Raw genomic sequence first — 24,777 nt, 5'->3', positions numbered from 1 at the left:
AGGGCTGTTGTGAGGATTCAAGGAGATAGTTAACACAGGTAAAAGTTTCTCATGGTGCTAGGCACATAGTAAATGCTCAATAAATACTGACTGAGTCTGAATTGGCATATCACAACATGCGACCTGGGTTGTTTTCTCGTTGTGCTGCAGCACCCCATACTCTTTTGCTTTATCCTTTGTGTGACTGGTCAGGCAAATGCATACAACATGAACAGAAGCTTGAGAAAGGTGGATGTGTTCAAGTGAGGACTGAACCATGGTTTGGAATTTGGCTTCATTAACACTGGGATAATGCACAACTTGTACTTATCACTTGGGGTTAATGCACAGCTTGTACTTACTTGTACAGATAACTTCTCAGCCACAGATAGAAAAAGCCAGAGCTCATGAGAGAGTCCCCCAACCCTCCTGGGGGCACAAATTCCCATTCCAACAACTAACTCTAACACTCCTGGGGCCTCCCTAGCTATTTCCTTTGCCCAGATCCCAAAATGATGAGGACAGAAGCCGTATGGTCACAGATTAGAAGGGGAGAGGCTTTCCTGTCTTATTGCTCAGTCTGGGGATACTTTCAGCCTATGTCTAGCCCACATCCTGTGAAGGCCTCTAGTGGGTCTTTACTATCTGGGTTCGTCTCCAAGGTAAATCTCATCTGTACATTGTATGTTTGGAGCTGGGAGGCTTTGTGTGATGTTCAAAACACTGGAAAGTTTCCATTATTTGAAAAGGTCCTTCAGGAAGGCAGGCTTAGGGGAACTGGCCATCTGTCAAATCTTCCCCTTGTGCCAAAATCTAGGCTTACAGGTACCTCAAGCTTACTCTCAAGCAGCTTCTTCCCACACTTGCCAAGCACCTGTTGTTTACAGAAACCTTAAAGAAACAGCTAGGCTTTTACTCCAATGCATAATCCACTGGCAGGTGGCTCCCAATCAGGATTATTGTGATTGTCACTAGTCTACCCCCAACCACTGATAAGAAAAGAGTAAAAGTAGGTCTCATTACACATACCTCAGTTTCCTCACATGTAAAATGAGGTGGTGGTCTATGTGATTGTTCTCTGGAAGTTAAAAAGTTCACAACTTAATGAATTAGGGGGTCAGGCCTGGCAATCACGTGCACACACATACACACACACATGCACACACATCTTTATTTATGTTCACCACATCCATGTTCAATACACTCACACGTCCATTCACATGTACACGCCCATAGATACACACAGTTACATATACTCATATTTCCAGTCACCCTCATTTGCTGTTTGTTGTTCAGTTACTAAGTCACGTCCAACTCTTTGTGACCCCATGGACTGTAGCCCACCAGGCTCCTCTGTCCATGGGATTTCCCAGGCAAGAATACTGGAGTGGTTGCTATTTCCTTCTCCAGGGGACATTCATACATGCTTTCAAAACTTTGACACACATACATACACACAATACACAAAAGTGCATACACACACAAAATGTCTCCTTTTCTGAAGCTGACTAGGAAATAAACATACTTGGGATAGAGTTCCATTATATATTTATGGACAACAACAATAAAAGGAATTTGTGTTTAGAATAAACAATCCCTAGTCTCAAGACTGAATCTCCCCGCCCTGCTCCCCACTACCCGACAACCCCCTCACACACATTTTTTAAGTCATACTTGTGAGGAGTCCTTACAGTGTGTCCTTTCCTGGAAAACTAGAGCAATATGGCCTAAATCTAGAATGAAAATCCATCTTGGTCTACCCGGGACAATCCTAGTTTATGCCTATTGTCTCAGAATAATATTCTTTTATTCTTAAATTATCACAGTATGGAACATAAATTATCTAATAGCCCTACCTAAAGCTCTCCTCAGCCTGGGCCATGATTAGGCCCCCTGGAGGGGGGCCCATTACACCTGGCCTGGGCTTGCTCTCTTCCCGGGACACCATTTTGTTCTTTAACTAAGTTTAACTTCCCAATTCTATCACTAGGGAGTCTTTTTTAGTATTTCCACCCCTCATACAAACAAAACCATTTACTAGCTCACATCTAGGTGATAAAGGGGAGGCTGGGGTAGTTTGCCATCCTAGATGGCCTCAAAGTAGGCATTAATCCACTTCCTTTAGGTGTCACCCCATTTAATTCCCCAGCTATATTCTTCCAGTTTATAATCCCAGAAATTCTAACTTTTTTCTTCTCTTTCTTCCCCTTCCTTCCTCCCAAAGAAGGCTTGATGACCACAGGATCTCTCTGAACCCAATACATGCCATGCGAACACAACTCCCTCTCCCCTTACCACTACCATGAGAGAGAGAGGAGGGAAAAGAAGGAGGAGACAGGGGAGGGGGGAGAAGAAGGAGGAGAGGAATAGGAAGAAGAGGAGGAGGAAGAGAAAAAAGGAGAGGAAATATTGATTGATTCAACCTCATTTAGGCTCTGACTAATTTTCATTAGGCTTTCTGCCTAATTTCTTTTAGCCTCAGGGCATGTGGGCCAGTGACTATTTTCATGGCTAGATTAACTTGTTTTGAAAAAATATGAAACAGCTGTCAAATATGGATAATAATATATTGTGCATAATAGAGTGCAATTCACAGAGCAACTGAATAAGGATCCATGTTCTCCAGACATGTGGATACCACATACTATGCAGCTGGAATTGTGGCAGCAGCTGTGCTAATCTGTAAACAAAATGGAAGCAAAGGAAGAAGCCCCAGCAAGGACAAAAGGGACAATTTCAGTATGAAGTGGGGGAATTAACAAACAGGACCTTTCTCAGACCCTTAGAAAAGTGAATAGTCTGAGGAGAAGCTGAAGGGAAGGGTATGCTCACCTGTACAGCTAGGGGTGGTACATATATGTACATATGCATGTAAAAACATACATAGATACATATACATCTGCTCATGTGTGGATATATATGTGACAGAAAGAGAAAGAGGCTGTCAATATAGATAAATGTGTATCTGTATGCCTATGTGTATGCTTTTAGTTGCCTATGTCATGATTATTTATATAGTTTTGTACATACAAGTGGTTTGCTTATACATATGTGTGTTTTTGGTTATGCCACAATTCAGCTCTACATGCATGAATACATGTGCAAATCTATAGATGAACTTCTGTACATGGCAGCCATGATGATAATCCATACATAAGGCTCAAATCAGTTTTCAAAGGACTGTCACATCCATCCTCTTATTTGAACCTCATCACAAGACTGTGAGAGATTATTACTACCCCTCCCACCGCTGCTTTGCAGATGGGTAAATTGACGCTCAGAGATGCCAAATGACCTGCCCATGGGTTGAAAATTAGGTAAATGACAAAGTTAAGACTCTAATGCTGGTCTGTCTGATGTCAGATCCTGTTCCTTACCCTATAACACACAACACAAGGAGAAATAAGGCAAAAGGGACTTGAACTTCAGGATCTTTTTTATGATCTCCCATTCCAAGGTAATCTTTTCTGTTAGTGTTGAAACAACTTCCAGGAAAAGAAAGAGGGCTTTGCTATGCTATGCTAAGTCACTTCAGTCATGTCCAACTCTGTGCAACCCCATAGACGGTAGCCCACCAGGCTCCCCCGTCCCTGGGATTCTCCAGGCAAGAACACTGGAGTGGGTTGCCATTTCCTTCTCCAATGCAGGAAAGTGAAAAGTGAAAGTGACGTTGCTCAGTCGTGTCCAACTCTTAGTGACCCCATGGACTGCAGCCTACCAGGCTCCTCCATCCATGGGATTTTCCAGGCAAGAGTACTGGAGTGGGTTTTAGGACCTGTACTATTCTCTGTTGAACCATGGTCTGGAGATTGGCTTTCAGGTTTCTGGTCCTGCCTGGAGATATGGCCAACTCCACTCATGGGACACATAAAAGCCATGGCTCCCTTGAGTGGGTGTTCGCTGGTGTTACCCTGGAGCCTAAGGGGAGGCTTCCTAGGGTTAGGAGCCAAGACAATAGATTTGTTCCTTCCTTATTCTATCCTCTGGCTGTCTGTCTTTCTCTTCCTAAAAGCTGCAGGCTCTCAACATCTGGTCTGACCGGTTCCACTGAGCCTTCCATGTTTGAGATACTTTGTGAATAGTGTAGGGAGCACAGGCTTGGCTAGGCTTGAATGTGAGTGGTGCCATCCCAGGGCAAAACAACAAATGAACCTGTTTGGGGTCCTGCTAACCTCATTTACCCTGGCCAACAGGTCCCTCCAGCTGGTTAACCAGAAGATTTTAAGGACAACTTGCTTTTGACTAATCTTTCCATAGGCAAAATCTAGGCCAAAGCAAAAAAACCACTATGGCTCTTGGAATACACACAACTTTCCTGTTGTTCAACATTTGAATGATTAGAACCTGGTCAAGAGTTGTAGAGATAATGTTAGTAACTCCAAATCTTCAGGATCATCAGTTTGAAGGTCCTGTAGAAGTCAGGGCTCAGGGAAGTGGGGAGGGTCTCCTAGTCATCTGGAGTCAGGGGATCCTCACCATTCCCTGTCTCTACTACTCAGTCATCCCAACTAGTCACCAGAATTTTAACCTGCTAATGTTTACAGCTTCCTGCAGGGGATCCCTCTTGGGACTTCCTGGCACCTGTCTTCCCCTCCCCCACCCCAGAAGATAAACCCTCTTTCCAAGTAATAGGACGGGATGTCCCAATGGGCAAGGAGGTCAAGGGGCTTGGTAGGATAAGCTCCTGGGAGGCAGGGCACAGAGCACCTTATTGTAGATGGAGTTGTTCAGGTTAAAAATTGTTGTATGTGGATGAGTAGATCATCCACAATCATTGGTTCCTTCCAGAATTGAGGGAGGAGCTTATAGGCTGATGTGGCCAGTGCAGGATTATCCAACAGGTGGGCTAAGTATAAGCTTAGGACATCAACAAAGCAAGGGCACCCAAAATGAAAAAATTACAAATTTATTGAATTGTTCCAGAATTTGGCAATTGGAAAAACAGTGCCTTGGGCCTCTAAAGGTATTAATCTGGTCCTGAGAATGACCAATATCAGAGCAGCCCAGACGGTGTCTTGAGAAGGCACATTTACCTTCAAAATTCCCGAATGAGTGGTGCTAAACTCCCTTGGGCTCACTTGGGGTTACACTAGCTTACTAGGGAGATAATAACAGCAAATGCTTCTATAGCACTTACTGTTCTGAGACATATATAATTCTAAGATATATATAACTCTTCTAACAATCTTACTGGTAAGTACTCTTGTTATCCTCCCCTTGTGCTTAGTTGCTCAGTCGTGTCCGACTCTTTGTGACCCCATGGACTGTAGCCCGCCAGGCGTTTCTGTCCATGGGGATTCTCCAGGCAAGAATACTGGGTTGCCATGCCCTCCTCGATCCTCCTCTTACACATGAGGAAATAGTGGTGCAGAGATGCTAAGTCCCTTGCCTAAGTACATAGCTGGTAAATGGTGGAGCCAGACTTCCCCAGGCAGTTGGGCTCCAGGGTCAGTTCTCACTCAAGAGGGCTACATGAAAGTATGACTTCAGTGGCACTTTGTCCATAAGACACAAACTCTCTTTTAAAAAAATAATAAAGCTAAGATCTTAGAAAAGTGATGTTAGTAGAGAATATTCAGGAGAGAGTTCTAGGCATTGGCTCAGCATATCATAACCTGTCCCACCAAATCTCAGTTTCACATTGAGGTACTTGCTCACTTGGGCATACATGTTCTCTCTTTGCCTCTCATGGGTGGAATTCTTCAAGAAGATAGAATAGAGACCATGGGATAACTACACTTCCCAAGACTCATCTTTTTCTCAAATCTGGGAGTATCTGTTTTCAATTTTCATCAGAGAAGTTGTCCCTATATCCTCTGACCCCTTGCCAGGGAGCACCCAATGTCTCATTGGTTTATATAAACCATTGGTTCTAAGCACCACTAAGTTTCTGGGAGGCCCAGCTTTCTTATCGCTTAAGGGGAGAAATCAAGGCCCAGAAAGTGGAAGAGACTTGTCAGGGTCACAAACACAGTAGTAGAGCCAGAAGTAGAACTTGGATCTCCTGACTCCCAGTCTGGTGCTCTTTCTTGACCTCAGCCAGCAGGTCTTAGTTATGCCCATATCCTTCCTTCCATGACCCTTGTTTCTCTCCCCCTTAGCTTTTTTATTCCAATTTGTTTCAGGCTGCTATCAAGTTAAGAGAAAACTGTTACAGGTTTTGGGGAGGCCCTACATCTCAGCCCCCATGGAACATGGGATTGGGATCCCTGGTTTCTAGTTTCAGCTCTGTTAAATATTAAGTATATGACCTTCAATCTGCTCTCCATTTTCTGTAACTATAAAATGGGAATATGAATCTCTATACAGCCCTTCCCTGCCATGAACTTCTCCCTGACTAATACAAATCACACTGACTTTTCATTTTCCAGAACCTCTCAACATAGCACTTGTTATCAAAGATGTTGGCACATGATGAGATTCAATTGAGTACTTTATTTCATAACTGTCTCTGTTGCAAGGATAAACATCAATTAAGATGTAAATTACAATGTACCACATGGAGAAGGGATTATTATCACTCAGTTGTCTCCCCCTCTCTTGGGGCTCACAGCATCTGGACCTATTTGGGACTCAGGGTGCAGGGCTGAGAGCTTCTGCTATTTCTACTCTCAGACCATTTATCCTTCTTCTTGGACCTTTTAAAAAGTGCTTGGCTGCTGACACGGAAGAGCAGATGGTGTAAGCTGGGTGGGCTCTGCCACAAGCCACTTGCAGGCTCCTCATTTTGTGGCCTAATATCCAAACATCCCCCTTCCCCATACCATTTTCTCTAAATGTCCTCAGTATTTTCCTCTCCCCCTTCCTTTTGACACCACTCCACCTGCTGGGTCAGGGACTTCCAGAGGGCAAAGTAACAAATTTGAGTAACAATCTATCTGTCCAATTTGCAAGTCTCAGTTGACCACTACCCAATTCATAGGCTCCTCTCCACTTAGCTAAATCTCTTTTCAAGTTACAACTGTACTAGCAAAGCTCTTTTGATTCCTTTGGCCCTTACACTTACCTCTCCTTTTCCACAAAAGTGAAAGAAAGTGAAATCACTCAGTCGTGTCTGACTCTTTGCGACCCCATAGACTGTAGCCTACCAGGCTCCTCTGTCCATGGGATTTTCCAGGCAATAGTACTGGAGGGGATTGCCATTTCCTTCTCCAGGGGATCTTCCCAACCCAGGGCTAGAACCCGGGTCTCCGCATTGTAGACAGACACTTTACCATCTGAGCCACCAGGGAAGTCCTCCTTTTCCACATCACCACACCAAAATTGCATTCAATTTCACATATACATATTTTTTCTAGCTAGCAGTGACCTGTGGTTGTTTAGTATGTCATGTCTTCTCAAAGAAATTATAAACTTCTTGAGGGACACTTTTCCTTCTCTGGTTCATCCAAGGTCCAACCTAACATGTAATAAACACCTATTGACTTGAATTGAACCAATATCAACTGAACTGAAGGTGGAGAGTATGGGCAAGGCCTATGAGCAGGGCGTGACTATTCAATATTTATTGAACCCTTAGTATGTGCCAGGCTGTATGCTAGATGTTTTATATGCTTCCTCTCATTTAATCTCCACCCCAATAATGACTGATATTATTATTATCTGTATTTTATACATGTGAGAACTCAAACTTCAAAAAGTTAAAATCTTTGTCAAGGCCATCCATATAGTGAGTATTTGAATTTAGTGATGTTTGATTCTAAAGCCTATATTCAAAGATTGGTTATAGTTTGAATTTCTATTAGCAGAGTGCTGAATAAATAAATTACAGCATATCCATATAATGGAATACTGTGCAGTTATTTTTTTAAAAAAGTGATGATTTTACAGACTTACTGTGTAATAATATTCAAGATATACAGCAAGGAGAGATAAAGACTTTTTAAGTGAGCAATGCAAAAAATAGAGGAAAACAACAGAATGGGAAAGACTAGAGATTTATAAAAGAAAATTAGAGACACCATGGGAACATTTCATGCAAAGATAGGCTCAATAAAGGACAGAAACAGTACAGACCTAACAGAAGCAGAAGATATTAAGAAGAGGTGGCAAGAATACACAGAAGAACTGTACAAAAAAAGATCTTCACGACCCAGATAATCACAATGCTGTGATTACTGATCTAGAGCCAGACTTCCTAGAATGTGAAGTCAAGTGGGCCTTAGAAAGCATCACTATGAACAAAGCTAGTGGAGGTGATGGAATTCCAGTTGAGCTCTTTCAAATCCTGAAAAATGATGTTGTGAAAGTGCTGCACTCAATATGACAGCAAATTTGGAAAACAGCAGTGGCCACAAGACTGGAAAGGTCAGTTTTCATTCTAAGTCTGAAGAAGGGCAATGCCAAAGAATGTTCAAACTTCTGCACAATTGCACTTATTTCACATGCTAGCAAGATAATGCTCAAAATCCTTCAAGCTAGGGTTCAACAGTACATGAATGAAGAACTTCCAGATGTATAAGCTGGATTTAGAAAAGACTGAAGAACCAGAAGATCTAATTGCCCACATCCATTGGATCATAGAAAAAGTAAAAGATTTTCAGAAAAAAACATCTACTTCTGCATCACTGACTATGCTAAAGTCATTGGCTGTATAGATCACAACAAATCATGTAAAATTCTTAAAGAAATGGGAATACCAGCCCACCTTACTTGCTTCCGGCAAAACCTGTATGCAGGTCAAGAATCAATAGTTAGAACCAGACATGAAACAACAGACAGGTTCAAAATTGGGAAAGGAGTACATCAAGGTTGTATATTGTCACCCCTGTTTATTTAACTTATTGTGCAGAGTACATCGTGTGAAATGCCGGGCTGGATGAAGCACAAGCTGGAATCAAGATTGCCAGGAGAAATATCAATAACCTCAGATATGCAGATGACACCACCCTTATGGCAGAAAGTGAAGAAGAACTAAAGAGCCTCTAGATGAAGGTGAACGAGGAGAGTGAAAAAACTTGGCTTAAAATTCAACATTCAAAAAACAAAGATCACGCCATCAGTCCCATCACTTCATGGCAAATAGATGGGGAAACAGTGGAAACAGTGACAGACTTTATTTTCTTGGCCTCCAAAATCACTGTGGACGGTGACTGCACCCATGAAATTAAAAGACACTTGCTCCTTGGAAGAAAAGCAATGACAAACCTAGACAGTGTATCAAAAAGCAGAGTTGGCAAAACCAACACAATATTGTAAAGTAATTAACCTCTAATTAAAATAAATAAATTTAAATTAAAAAAAATAAAATATGTACAAAGAAAAAAAAAAAAGTAGAGACCTTACTTTGCTGACAAAGGTCCGTCTTGTCATAGCTATGGTTTTTTCAATTAGTCATGTATGGATGTGAGAGCTGGACAATAATAAAGGCTGAGCACCGAAGAATTGATGCTTTTGAACTGTGGTGTTGGAGAAGACTCTTGAGAGTCCCTTGGACAGCAGGGAGACCAAACCATTCAGTCCTAAAGGAAATCAACCCTGAATATTCATTGGAAGGACTGATGCTCAAGCTCCAATTCTTTGGCCACCTGATGTTAAGAACCGACTCGCTGGAAAAGAGCCAGATGCTCGGAAAGATTGAAGGCAGGAGGAGAAGGGGACAATGGAGGATGAGATGGTTGGATGGCATCACCAACTCAATGGACATGACTTTGCGCAAACTCCGGCAGATGATGAAGGACAGGGAAGCCTGCCATGCTGCAGTCCATGGGGTCATGAAGAGTCAGACAATGACTGAGCGACTGAACAACAACATAAAAGGCAAAGTGGGGGATAATGTGAATTACAGGTTACCACTGTGTTTTTAATATAGGGTATACACATACATACACAATTGTTTGTACATATACAGAATATCTTTGGAAGAACACCCCAGATAACATTAGTGGCCTCTAGGGAGGGGAACAAGGTAGCTATAAGGTAATGTAGCTTCCCTGATAGCTCAGTTGGTAAAGAATCTTCCTGCAATGTAGGAGACCCCAGTTTGATTCCTGGGTCAGGAAGATCCACTGGATAAGGGATAGGCTACCCACTCCAGTATTCTTAGGCTTCCCTTGTGGCTCAGCTGGTAAAGAATCTGCCTGCAACGTGGGAGACCTGGGTTCAATCCCTGAGTTTGGAAGACCCCCTGGAGAAGGGAAAGGCTACCCACTCCAGTATTCAGGCCTGGAGAATTCCATGGACTGTATAGTCCATGGGGTTGCAGAGAGTTGGACACAACTGAGCGACTTTCACTTTTAAGATAATGTAGCAGGGAGACTTTTCACCATCCCACCTCTTGAATTTTGTCTCATATTAAGTAAATGAAATTACACCTATTACAACACAATACAGTCTCTTTATGCAACATAGTGCCTGTGGATTGACTTTAGAAAAGTTCAGGGAGACATAAAGTGGGCAGTATGCCAGTGATCGAACTGAGGAACTCCCAAGGTGCCAGGAGCATTACTTCTTACACCCATCCCCAACTACTCTTATAAACCAACCTTGACTACAATCATCTACCTGTAATACTGACTGAGGTTACATCTTTCCAGATGTCAGTTCTCCTATAAAATGGGAACCAGATAGATAGGAATGGGTAGTCTCTAAAATGCCTTTCAACTCACATGTTTAAATAACTGAAAATCAAGATGGTAAGTCTTGGTATATTTGAAATCTTGTCTCAAAGAAGGACTTGAGAATTTAGTATTGTTGTTTACAACAACAACAACAAAAGAGAAATATTTTCATCATGAGATGGTATAAATATTTGTCTACTAAATGGTCTTAATGGAAGTTCCTAAGTAGTCACTGAAATGCTGCTCAAAACTGCTATTGCAGGCCTCTTCCAGGCTTCTGGCCTTCTGTGGCCTCTGTTCTCTGGGGCTATCCTGTTTAGAACATAAGGAAATTGGCCCACTCAAAAACTGAATACAAAGGAGCAAGGTCCCTTCTTTGCTTAATGTCCCCTGGCCCAGACCTTCTGACCCTAAATATCCCTTTCCTTCTTTTCACTACCTGCAGGAGAACAGAGGCTCTGTGAGAGACCCTCGGGAGGAAATGACACCCTAACTCCACCCACCATCTGCCCCCAATGGCTAGTAATCCTTATTAAAAAAAAAAAGAAAAAGAAAAAAGTCAGTCCTTGACTCAAAGGGAGGTTTGTGAGCTCCTGCCAAGAGCTGTAAATATTTCAACATGCCTTGTTTCCTTGAATGTATATGGCCTGGGATCTGGCCCCTCCTCTCCCTGGGCTCCTAGAGAACTAAGGAACAAAGGAAACATGGCCAATGGCCAATCCTTAGCTATGAGACACCCGGGTAAAATTGCAGAAGAATACAGACAGGAGACGGAGACAAGATGGAGTGGGGAGGGATTGATTCCTCTTCCAGAAATATTTAGAGAAAGGTGTAACAACTCACTTTCTAGGAGCTGGAAAAGGCTACTGGATGATGATGATGATGATAATGATAATAATAATACCAACCTCTTCACAACTGACAAATACCACTCACATACAGAATCTCATATGCTCCTTCACAGTCTTATAAAAGTAAATACTATCAATCTCACTATGAAGATGAGAACACCGAAGCCTTGAAAGTTTATGTGGCATTCAGGGTAACCAACTGAAAAGAGACAGTTTCTCTGGCCCTTTTTTGGACCCAATGACCCGTGACTCTAGGTAGAGTAAAATGAGTGGTTAGAAGAGTATACCACATATCACAAGACTGTCAGACTTTTGTTTACTAAGTCCTTTCATGGTCATCTCATATATCCCTTAATCATAAGGATGAGCGGAGGCTAAAGGAATGGAAAACTCTGTAGTAGTCATTCTTGGTACCTGGCCCCTCTCATCTTTAGATGTATTAAATGATATCTGGATTCATACTCCCTAGGTTCAAATATTGGCTCTGCCATTATTTGCTATATGAGCTGAAGCAAGCTACTTAATTTCTATGCATCTGTCTCTATCTGTGAAATGGAGGAAATAATAGTACCTACCTCATAGAGTTGCTCAGAATTGAAATGAGTTGTACATGTAAAGTGCTTAATATAATGTCTAGCACAGAAGTGGGCTTCCCCTGTGGCTCAGCTGGCAAAGAATCCGCCTGCAATGTGGGAGACCTGGGTTCAGTCCCTGGGCTGGGGAGAAGGGAAGGGCTACCCACTCCAATATTCTGGCTGGAGAATTCCTTGGACTGCATAGTCCATGGGGTCTCAAAGAAGCACAGAATTAATTGATAAATGCTAAATAAAAGTTATCAATTACTATTATTATTATTATCAGGGTGCTTGATGGAACAAGCTAAATGTCAAAGAAATTTCACACTGTGAAAGAGCAGATACCACTAGGCTGTGTGCTTTGTTACTTTTTCCCCTGTAAGAAAGGTTTATAGGGAGTCGTCTCCATACTTATACCCAGTCCTCTTGGAATCAGTGGCAACCACACATGAAGGGCATGAGTGGTGAACAGAAGAAGAGTTCTTTTCCTTGTAAGAAGCTCAGTAACCTAAACAAATGACTAAAATTGTGACCTGAATCTCATAGGCATCATATTCTAAGCAACTGTGCTAATTGGCCCAGACAGATATCACACACCCAGCTATACACACGTACCCACAGGTCTGGACACATGGGCACATGCACATACCCTTCTAGCCTGGGTAAGAAGGTGGTAAGAGCCACAGGATAAGTTAGACAAGAGATTCTGTGGGGACTGCTGGTTTAGTGACATTTCCTTTTTTCCCTTCAGTTGCAGGGAAGCAACTAACCTGGGAGTTTCATTTCCTCCCTCTCCATCTCACTAAAAGCACTTTAAAGTCTAGTGTGTTTGTCTCATCCCTCCTCCAACTCCTCTACAATCAATTCTGTAGTATCTTTTTTTTTTTTTTTGGCAAGAAGAGAGATTAATAGGGGATCAAAATGGAGTGGAGATTTCTATTTTATTCAGAACCCCTCAGGCTACTAAAAACCAATCTGAAGTCTCTAGAAGTTCAGTAGGCTCAGTAATTGAGGGACAATGATAGTGCAGATTTGAAGAGAAAGGGTGCAACTGATCAGGACATTTGTTGAATACTATTGAGTAAGACCTGGTACAATACTATCTCTTTGACTGGGGTCCCAGGGCTGTGAATCTTACTGCAAAAATCCAGAGGTGATAGCTTCTACACTCTTGAGTGTTCCATAGGAAGTCGCTCTTCCCTCAGAAAGTGGAGAGTAAGAGAGAGGGGAAAGGGGGAAAGAGACACTTCCACAGGGTGTGTGGGAATGGGCCTGAGATCCAGTCTGGAGTAAGGACTATACAACATCTGAAACCCTAGTTGTTCCTCTAACTGAGTGAGGGAAAGAAAGAAGAAAGAACAATACTAGGAGCAAAAGGATGGCATATCAAACATAGGTATTACAAATGCCCTATGAAAATAGGAGGAGCCAAGAAAATATATGGTTGGGATAGCCATTTTTATCCCTTCTTCTACCAACCCCAGAAAAAGCAAACAAGAAAACAGAGAAGGGCAAGACTACTAGGGTGAAAAAGCATGTACTTCCTCAAGCCACCCAAGCAGGCCACATTCTCCACCCACAGATAAGTGTCAAGTGATTTCATATTAGTAATCGCAATACCTCGAGTTCAAGGCAAATGATTAAACATCCCTAGGCTTAGCCCTCTCTCACCCTTAAAATGGGAGAGGGCTGGAGTATCCTAAACCCTCTTCCCAATAACTTTTGAATGGGATGCAGGATAAGGGGAGGATGGAAGCAGAAAGAAACTTATATAAATGTTTCCAAGCACTACTATAGGGGAGTTGCAAAGAATCCATGCCAAGAGGTACAATCTAGGCTGACCATATTCTCTCCATCACTCCTCCTTAACAGTCTGGGCCCTTTGTACTAGTCTCACACAAACCCTACAGAAGCTTCTGTTACATTAAAACCTAATTCCATAAGCAGACAAGAAAAGACTTTTTCAGGCAGAATACTCATAATCCATGGCTTGAGGTGTAGAGTACATGTATGTGTATGTGTGTGTATGCATGAACATTTTATGAAAAAAGTGTTTTCTCTAAGGTTTACTCATTCAGTCCCAGGTGAGACAGTTCCTTTCAAAATAGGAAATCCCACTCCATCTTTCACACAATATGAAAAGAGTAAATGATTCTTTTTTTTTTCCAAAATGCAAAACAGGACTTCCCTGGTGGTCTGGTGGTTAAGAAGCTGTAGGCCAATGCAGGGGACACAGGTTTGATCCCTGGTCTGGGAAGGTCCCACATGCCCCGAGGCCACTAAGCCTGAGCTGCAACTGCTGAGCCCATGGGCCTAGAGTCTGTCTTTCACAACAAAAGAAGCCACCACAATGAGAAGCCCAGGCAGCGCAACTAGAGAAAGCCCTGGCATAGCAACAGAGACCCAGCACAGTCAAAAACAAGATCTTAAAAAATGCAACAAAACAAAAAGATGCTGATGGGAAAAGTGGCACACTCTCCCGGGAAACTGGTCTGCTCAAAATGTACAGATGACATCCTTTATATGTTTCTGCAAATGCTGACAGTCCATCTGCTTATTTACTCTTCATGGCACTGGAGGAAATATTTCCAAAGCAAGTATAAATTCAGAAAAAAGAAAAGAGAGAGCTCTGTGCCTGCTACTTCAGTAGTCACTCTCAGTAAACCCTGAGTGAAACTGAAGTTGCTCAGAAATTGGGAATAATGAATATGGCCTTCTCTAGGATGACAAGCAGCAGCTCTCGCACACCCAGTACCAGGCAGCAGCCCTTAGCTAGCTATAAGGATGCCCTGTCTGAAGTCCCCTAAAGGAAACCACTTTATTGAATTTATAAATCTTGGTTTACTCTTCTATCCTGAAGTAACAGCAAACCAAGGTCACACTAACCATGCATTTCTGAGAAATGAGAATGAGCTGCAGAAAATTAAGTTTCAGGAGAGGGGTCCAAACTGAGGCTTAAGGGAATGCTTTCAGTTTAATGCTTTATAGGAATAGGCTCAAATGCTGGGAAACAGCAGCATACAGAACCACTCTGCTGGCCTGCAGCAGGCCAAGTTGAGAGAATTCTTTTGGAGGTCCAATTCTTTGCTAAGCAAGACATTCTGGGGGAAGTAGTTGTGAATCTGAAGTTACCATTACATACTGTGTTTTTTTAAGTGGGTCTTTTCAACCAATATTGGTACATATGAGTAGCATATGTACATACAACATGGAGAAATGCTGTCTGTATAGCTTTTCTTTGCTTTCCCAATCTCCTCCCAACACATTCAAATCCCCATTCAGGAAGATTAGTGTATTTCCATTTGTTTGAATGAGTCAAAATTTATGCCAAATGAATAGTAAAGAATAAAATATCATATAATTTTAGAAGGATAGAATAGAAGAGCTAAGAAGTTCATCTAGTATTCATCTAGTCAAACCCTTTCACTTTACAACTAGATAAACTGAAGTACAGAGAGGTAAAGTGACTGCTCAAAGTCACAGAGCAAGTCAGGGGCACAAGTTGTCTAACTCCTAGTCACTGCCCAGCTAGTATTACTGAGATCACCAATCCATTAGGATCCAGATTTAGACTTAGAATGAGCACTTGAGGTCACAAGCCAGGGATCTAACTTCAATTAGCCACTCCAGCTCAAACAAGCACCCCCCGGTTGGCTTCCAAATACCCCCAACCTCTCTTCCTCATCCCCTCCAGTATGAGTCAGGGTCTCAGTTTGGGACCCAGTTTGATTGGAGAGGAGTCAGAGGATTGGCTTGAAAGATGTCTGGCCCTGTGTCCCAAAGCTCCATAGCAGGCTCTGAGCCAACCTTCTATGGCTGACCAAGGTTGGTTCTCTGAGCCAACCTCTGTCTTCTATGGACAGTAGGCAAAGGCCTTCAGCCAAAGGCAGGACATTGGCATATTTGCTCGAAAGATACCTGGCTTCCAAAGTCAGCAATTTAGTGGTCATCCCAGTGAGACACTGAACTAAGCAATGAAAGCTTCTAAAACAAGGAAGAGAAAGATAGCCTAAATTGCCCCTGGTCTCACCTATCTTTGGGACTCTTTGCTCAAAGACAGAATGTATCATTTATCCCATGCCTAGAAATTCTGTCTCCATCAGAGTGACCCATGAGCATGAACTATCTTGTACCCAATAATGAACCTTCCTGACCATTATTACCCCTTTCTCTGGGTGGTGAGAGACATCCCCCCACCCCTACCTGGGAGACTACAAGGGTCATGCTTATAAACTGCCAAGGAAAAGATGCCTCCCATCATGTTTTATGACTAGTGCTAGACTGGAAGTCAAGGTGGAAAGTACAGGGTGCTGAGCTTACTCTAGGGCATGTCCAAAAAGACCTAAGCTTGGAGCCAGTGTTAACAACTCTGACTTGTTCTGCCTTGTCTTCTGGACCCCCAACCCTAACCTGCCTCTGATCAAACTCATTTAGGGTTCCAATAATGATCTGAGGCCTGCAACCAATGCTACCTTGCTCTTTCTTTCCCCCCAAAGTCTCCATTCTCATATCAGGTGGGCATTACAGACTTCCATCAAATTGTTGGGTTGCCCCTGTCTTGTATGCTGCTTGGTCTGGGTTAGGGGAACTCACAAATTTCCCACAAGCTCTACAAAAAGTATAGGCTCATTTCTCTCTTGATCTTTTCCTTTTTCCCCTAAACCAGACCTTGGTCACTTGCCTTTATGTCAAGGACTTTTTGCCTGCTGGTCCTCCCAGGCTTAGGACCCAGGGAAAGCTGGTTTCCTTTTCAAAATAGGTGAAGAGAAAGGACAAGATACACTGCCACCACAGAACTGTAGGCACCACAGAGTTCACAAAGACTGGACATTGCATGCTCTAGAATGCCCTGAATTCCACTTTTCTTACACTTTCTATGACTTTTCCCCATGCCCAGAGACCACTATGATGTGCAGTTAGCCCCTAAACATCAAAACAACCTTTTTTGGAGGGCACCTTCATAATAGTCCCAATGATCTGCAGAACCTTAGGCCCATTAAACCAATCAGCACAGCTTTAGGGCTGTGAAGATATTCAGTTCAGTTCAGCTCAGTCGCACAGTCATGTCTGACTCTTTACGACCCAATGGACTACAGTATACCAGGCCTCTCTGTACATTACCAACTCCCTAAGTTTACTCAAATTCATGTCCATTGAGTCGGTGATGCCATCCAACCATCTCATCTGCTGCCGTCCCCTTCTCCTCCCACCTTCAATCTTTCCAAGCATCAGGGTATTTACAAATGAGTCAGCTCTTCACATCAGGTGGCCAAAGTATTGGAGTTTCAGCTTCAACATAGGTCCTTCCAATGAATATTCAAGACTGATTTCCTTTAGGATGGACTGGTTGTATCTCCTTGCAGTCCAAGGGACTCTCAAGAGTCTTCTCCAACACCACAGTTCAAAAGCATCAATTCTTCGGTGCTCAGTTTTCTTTATAGTCCAACACTCATATCCATACATGACTGCTGGAAAAACCATAGCCTTGACTAGACAGACCTTTGTTGGCAAAGGAATATCTCTGCTTTTTAATATGCTGTCTAGTTTGGTCATAACTTTCCTTCCAAGGAGTAAGTGTCTTTTAATTTCATGTCTGCAGTCACAATCTGCAGTGATTTTGGAGCCAAAATATATAAGGTCTGCCACTATTCCCCATCTATTTGCCATGAAGTGATGGGACTAGATGCCATGATCTTAGTTTTCTGAATGTTGAGCTTTAAGCCAACTTTTTAACTCTCCTCTTCACTCTCACTCTACTCTGGTTCCAAATAGGAAAGGGAGTACATCAAGGCTGTATATTGTCACCCTGCTTATTTAACTTATATTCAGAGTACATCATGAGAAATGCTGGGCTGGAGGAAGCACAAGCTGGAATCAAGATTGCTGGGAGAAATATCAATAACCTTAGATATGCAGATGATACCACCCTTATGGCAGAAAGTGAAGAACGAAAGAGCCTCTTGATGAAAATGAAAGAGGAGAGTGAAAAAGTTGGCTTGAAACTCAATGTTCAGAAAACTAAGATCATGGCATCCAGTCCCATCACTTCATGGCAAATAGATGGGAAAACAGTGGAAACAGTGACAGACTTTATTATTCTGGGCTCCAAAATCACTGCAGATGGTGATTGTAGCCTTAAAATTAAAAGACGCTCACTCATTGGAAGGAAAGTTATGACCAACCTAGACAGCATATTAGAAGCAGAGACATTACTTTGCCAACAAAGGTCTGTCTAGTCAAGGCTATGGTTTTTCCTGTGGTCATGTATGACTGTGAGAGTTGGACTATAAAGAAAGCTGAGCACTGAAGAATTGATGCATTTGAACTGTGGTGTTGGAAAAGACTCTTGAGAGTCCCTTGGACTGCAAGGAAATCCAACCAGTCCATCCTCAAAGAGATCAGTCCTGGGTGTTCATTGGGAGGACTGATGGTGAAGCTGAAACTCCAATACTTTAGTCACCTGATGTGAAGAGCTGACTCATTTGAAAAGACCCTGATGCTGGGAAATATTGAGGGCAGGAGGAGAAGGGGACAACAGAGGATGAGATGGTTGGATGGCATCACTAACTCAATGGACATGGGTTTGGGTGGACTCCGGGTGTTGATGATGGACAGGGAGACCTGGCATGCTGTGGCTCATGGGGTCACAAAGAGTCGGACACGACTGAGTGACTGAACTGAACTGAACTGAACTGAACTCTGCATATAAGTTAAATAAACAGGGTGACAATATATAGCCTTGACGTACTCCTTTTCCTATTTGGAACCAGTCTGTTGTTCCAGGTCCAGTTCTAACTGTTACTTCCTGGCCCTGCTTACAGATTTCTCAAGAGGCAGGTCAGGTAGTCTGGTATTCCCATCTCTTTCAGAATTTTCCAGTTTATTGTGATCCACACAGTCAAAGGCTTTGGCATAGTCAATAAAGCAGAAATAGATGTGTTTCTGGAACTCTCTTGCTTTTTCAATGATCCAATAGATGTTGGCAATTTGATCTCTGGTTCCTCTGCCTTTTGTAAAACCAGCTTGAACATCAGGAAGTTCACAGTTCATGTATTGCTGAAGCCTGGCTTGGAGAATTTTGAGCACTACTTTACTAGCGTGTGAGATGAGTGCAATTGTGCGGTAGTTTGAGCATTCTTTGGCATTGCCTTTCTTTGGGATTGGAATGAAAACGGACCTTTTCCAGTCCTGTGGCCACTGCTGAGTTTTCCAAATTTACTGGCATATTGAGTGCAGCACTTTCACAGCATCATCTTTCAGGATTTGAAATAGTTCAACTGGAATTCCATCACTCCACTAGCTTTGTTCGTAGTGATGCTTTCTAAGGCCCACTTGACTTCACATTCCAAGATGTCTGGCTCTAGGTGAGTGATGAAACCACTGTGATTATCTGGGTCATGAAGATCTTTCCTGTACAGTTTTCTGTGTATTCTTGCCACCTCTTCTTAATATCTTCTGCTTCTGTTAGGTTCATACCATTTTTGTCCTTTATCGAGCCCATCTTTGCATGAAATGTTCCCTTGGTATCTCTAATTTTCTTGAAGAGATCTCTAGTCTTTCCTATTATACTGCTTTCCTCTATTTCTTTGCATTGATTGCTGAGGAAGGCTTTCTTATCTCTCCTTGTTATTCTTTGGAACTCTGCATTCAAATGGGTATATCTTTCCTTTTCTCCTTTGCTTTTCACTTCTCTTCTTTTCTCAGCTATTTGTAAGGCCTCCTTATACAGTCATTTTGCTTTTTTCCATTTCTTCTTCTTGGGGATGGTCTTGATTCCTGTCTCCTGTACAATGTCACGAACCTCTGTCCATAGTTCATCAGGCATTCTGTCTATCAGATCTAGTCCCTTAAATCTATTTTTCACTTCCACTGTATAATCGTAATGGATTTTATTTAGGTCATACATGAATGGTCTAGTGGTTTTCTTTACTTTCTTCAGTGTAAGTCTGAATTTGGCAATAAGGAGTTCATGATCTGAGCCAGTCAGCTCCTGGTCTTGTTTTTGCTGACTTTATAGAGCTTCTCCATCTTTGACTGCAAAGAACATAATCAATCTGATTTCGTGTAGGCCATCTGGTGATGTCTATGTATTGAGTCTTCTCTTGTGTTGCTGGAAGAGGGTTTTTGCTATGACCAGTGTGTTCTTTTGGCAAAACTCTAATTAGCCTTTGCCCTGCTTCATTCCATATTCCAAGGCCAAATTTGCCTGTTCCTCCAGGTGTTTCTTGACTTCCTACTTTTGCATTCCAGTCCCCTATAATGAAAAGGACATCTTTTTTGGATGTTAGTTCTAAAAGGTCTTGGAGGTCTTCCTAGAACCGTTCAACTTTAGCTTCTTCAGCATTACTGGTTGGGCATAGACTTGGATTACCATGATATTGAATGGTTTGCCTTGGAAATGATCAGAGATCATTCTGTCATTTTTGAGATTGCACCTAAGTACTGCATTTCAGATTCTTTTCTTGACTATAATGGCTACTCCATTTCTTCTAAGGGATTCTTGCCCACAGTAGTAGATATAATGGTCATCTGAGTTAAATTCACCCATTCCAGTCCATTTTAGTTTGCTGATTCCTAAAATGTCGATGTTCACTCTTGCCATCTCCAGTTTGACCACTTCCAATTTACCTTGATTCATGGACCTAACATTCCAGGTTCCTATGCAATATTGCTCTTTACTGCATTGGACCTTGCTTCCATCACCAGTCACATCCACAACAGGGTGTTGTTTTTGCTTTGGCTCCATCTCTTAATTCTTTCTGGAGTTATTCCTCCACTGACCTCCAGTAGCATATTGGGCACCTAACAATATGGGGTTAGGTGGAGTTCAATATGGGGAGTTCATCTTTCAGTGTCCTATCTTTTTGCCTTTTCATACTATTCATGGGGTTCTCAAGGCAAGAATACTGAAGTGGTTTGCCATTCCCTTCTCCAGTGGACCACATTTTGTCAGAACTCTCCACCATGATCCATCTGTCTTGGGTGGCCCTACATGGCATGGCTCATAGTTTCATTGAGTTAGACAAGGCTGTGGTCCATATGATTAGATTGGTTAGTTTTCTGTGATTGTGGTTTTCAGTCTGTCTGCCCTCTGATGGAGAAAGATAAGAGGTTTATGGAAGCTTCCTGATGGTAGAGACTGAGTGGGGGGGAAACTGGGTCTTGTTCTGATGGGCGGGGCCATAGGCCTAGCCAAAGAGAATTTGGGCTGTGGGGGTGCTTCCAAATATTTAATTCATAGATTTCTAGAGATGGAATGCATGTCAGACATTAATAGAAATAGACAATGCACTAACCTGCTTGATTGTATGGGTGTACATTCCATGTTCCCCAGAATGGCTATTAGGCAAACACTGGCTAACAAAGATCTCAGCAAGCTTCTACTGGCTTCTTCTATCCCTTTGAGACACCAGTAACGTGGCACAGGTAGCTGAGAAATTCTGAGTAAACTGCAGAAAGTGTAGGGAGGCAGAGACATATTTGGAATCTCAGGACCTAAATGGCTGCTTGGGAAAGTTGAGGGGCTCAAGAAGGGTAGTGGTGAGGATAAGATTTTCTAGGAACTAAGGAAAGTAGTGGGGGGCTCCTGACATTTTAAAAATAAAAACTGAGGTGCTCCCCAGAGCCTCCAGTATCAAAAATAATTTTCATGAATTCAAGACACACACAGCAAGGACCCAAGCCAAAGTAGTTTGAGACCCTAGGGATATACCAAATTCCTTTCCATCCTTTCCTGACCCATACTCACCATAATTTAAACAAGTAACCCCAGCCCCTCAATGGACCTAGTCTGTGTCAGAGTACACACCAGCCACACCTCTGTACAGCTCACTGCCACCCCCACTTCCCAGTTTCACTGTGAGGTCTTGACCGGAAAGTCACAGCCAGCCCTCCCCCTGAGTCCCCTATGATCACCTACTTTGAAGTTTGTTCCCCAGCAGTGAACCTCTTCCTGGTAAAATAGTGGTTTTTCCAAGTTTTATTTCACATTCCCAAGGCCCCTGCTCTAGGCCTGCTCACTCACATGAATGCCAGGGTCTAACTTCAGCCCATTCCCCACGACCTCGCGTGAAGTTTTCCCCAGACTTTACCACTGACCTAAAAGGCCAACAGCCCGTCTTTAACCACAGGGCAGTGTTCAGCAGGTGCCCTAAAAGGTAATCTAGGCAAAAGCCAGAGACCCTACCTTGGCTGCCTTCCCAAGAGCCCCTGAACTGCATCAAAGCAAGGAAAATGTAGTCCCAGGGGTGAGTGTGGTAGTGACCTTCTGCCCAGATGTTCCACACAGTCAGGAACCCCCTCCACTCAGGCATCAATGCAGCCTGGGAAGTCCTGTGACTGCTTTGTACAGCCATTCACACGCACTCAAACTTTCAAGTGGGGCCTGCACATTAGGATGCCAATGGATCACAAGTCCAGGGGCACCAAGAGTCCCAAAACCTCTTTAAAGGCAGCCCAGCAAAGCTGCAAAGTAAAAAACAAAAGAGTCCTTGATTGAGAGCAGTAGGAGAGGCTCTCCAAGGGCTCAGAGAATCCACAGGTGGATGCCCACAGAATTCAAGGTTTCTATTTACTAAATAATCCCCAGTGCTCCTCAGAGAGCAGCAGAAGTGTGTGTGTTTGGGGGTGGGGAGAGGAGGGAACCCTTCAGTCCCAAGGCAACACATTCTGAGCTGCGTTTTTAAAAGCCACGTATTCTAAGCTTTGAACTTGCGACAGGTCTAGAGTGGAGCTGTCCTGAGGAGCCACAAGAGGGAGTGAGCCTTGAGGAAGGCATCCCAAGCCCTTCAGCTCGCTCCTGAGACTCCTCATCAAAACGGCTTACGGGCTTCACCGGCGGCTTGCTGAGAAAGCCGGATGGCTACTTTAACTTCTCTGAGTCCACGGGCAGGCTCAGTGGGAGGAGCACACAATCCTGTGGTCCTGCAGCCTGCTTTGAACAGCGAGAGCTATGCCCCCAGCCCTGTTTGTCTTAGGGAAGAAGACCAAGTCAGCACCACCCGAAGGCAGGAGGGGTGGAGGCTGGCTTTCTGGCTAAAGACTAACGAGGCACCCCGCGGATAGCGAAGAGGCGCGAGGCGCCAGGGAGGGCAAGGCTGAGGTTGGAGGCGGTGCAAAGTGAGTCTCAGGGCCCAGTCTGCCAGCCGCCTCACGCCTCTCTGGAGACTGCCTCCCTGCCCGGTTTGGGGTTCAGCTCAGAGGGCACAGAGAGATCCGCTCGCTCCCTCAGTGTGGCAGAGGACAGCCCGCCCTGTTAGGCAGTAATCACTGCGGGCAAATAGACGCGCGCACACCCCGCCACTCGCACTTCTTCCTTCCCTTCCTCTCTCTCCAACAGATACACACGCCTGCCATGTGTTTGACTCTTCGCTCAGTCATCAGGATTCCTAAAGTGCTTTTGACAGAAAACACCTCCACTTCCTGTACAGAAACAGAGGCTGCTGCGGACATCTGAGGTACGGTATTTCTCTCAAAGTCCTCCCAACCTTCCAACTCTCTCCTCTCTCCATGGCCTCACACTTCGCCTCCCCCCTCCCCCCGAAAACAAAACAAAACAACAACAATAACAAAAACCTTTCTGCAAATATTTCCCCCCTGTACAGACGCTCAGAGTACCTTAAACAAACCCGAAGGGTGCGTCTGGATATGTACCAGAACAAAAAAGTTCATTCTTTGTGTATGATCAACGAAGGTCCCAGGTCCCACCCCCCGGGATTTCTTGCAGCTAGTCTCCACAGCCGAGGCTGCCCAGAGCCAGGCAACCCGCGCCCTAGCAGCGCCAAGGGCTGGGGTAACTGCGATAAGTCCAAGCGGCGCACTATAGAGGGGCGCTTCGGGCCAGGAGATATGAGATCTGCAGCAGCCGAACGAACACCCTTGCCTAGAACGCCAGGTGGGGCGCGCGGGGCCGCTCACCTGCTTGGAACTCCACTTGGCGATTTTTCTCTCTTTCCTCCTGCAGCAGCATGGAGTAAAGAATCCCGAAGGAGTTCTGGATGCCGAAGATGGAGCCGTTGCACCAGGTGGCAGCGAAGACCACCATCCAGCCGAAGCCACCTTCGGGGGGCTGGAAGCCACGCGCGGTGCCGCGGGTCTCCACCGTGGGTGTAGGGTCGGGTTCGTGCATCGGCTCAGGCTCAAACTCCAGCTCCGGCAGCGGTGCAGGGTCCGGTAGGGGCTGGGGCTCCGGCTGAGGTTCTGGCTGGGGCTCGGGTGGGGGCACTGGCACTGGCTCCGGCTCCGGCTCGGGGCTACCCACCGGCTCCTGCTGTTCCTGGTCTGCCTCCCGCCAGGGCCCTTTAGCTTCCTCGCTCGCCGGGCTTTGCAGCGCCATCGCGGCTGGGGGACTGTGGCTGCTCGGGCCGGAGGAGCCGCTCTGTGGCTGGTACTTGTTTCTGCTGCTGCTGCTCCAAGCGCTGCTGCTGCTGCCTCCTCCTCCTCCCGGCTCCGCGCCCCAGCTGGCCAGCCTGTCCCGAGACAGACGGTCCCTAGAGCCCTCTACTCCTCCTCCCCCGTCCAATCCCCCTCCTCCTCTCCCCATGTCATCTCTCTCCTCCCCCTCCTCCTCCTCCTCTCCCTCCCCCTCAACCTCTTCCTCCGTCAACAGGCAGCCCTACAGCCTCGCTCTTCTCTCCAGCCCTTCCTCCTCCTCCTCACACTTGCCTACCTCCTCCTCAATTCGCCACTGCCTTCCTCAACTCCCTTTCCGAACTACTGAATCCCGTTCTCCTAGTCCAGAAGCCCAGTAGAGGGATAGTTAAAATGGAAAAACGAGAGCATAAACTATCCTGTTCTCCTTCCCTCTCCTCCCTG

General features: G+C 44.3%; 1 protein-coding gene across 1 annotated transcript in view; it reads right to left on the bottom strand.

Annotated features, from left to right (window-relative positions):
* Positions 1-24,520, bottom strand: part of SLC16A2 (solute carrier family 16 member 2) — a 132,450-nt gene extending 107,930 nt beyond the window's left edge. The window contains exon 1 of the mRNA XM_086388987.1: positions 23,881-24,520. Coding sequence (XP_086245113.1) covers positions 23,881-24,505 — 625 coding nt within the window. The 5' untranslated portion in view covers positions 24,506-24,520. The remainder of the gene's footprint in view (positions 1-23,880) is intronic.
* Between the last annotated feature and the right edge of the window lie 257 nt (positions 24,521-24,777).

This window comes from Bos grunniens, chromosome X (genome assembly GCF_055505025.1).
Source record: "Bos grunniens cultivar Pamir isolate PY7600 chromosome X, Bosgru_T2T1.0, whole genome shotgun sequence".
In the NCBI taxonomy this organism is placed as follows: Eukaryota; Metazoa; Chordata; class Mammalia; order Artiodactyla; family Bovidae; genus Bos; species Bos grunniens.
Note: the sequence above shows the minus strand (reverse complement) of the source record. Positions and strands in the feature narration are given on the sequence as shown.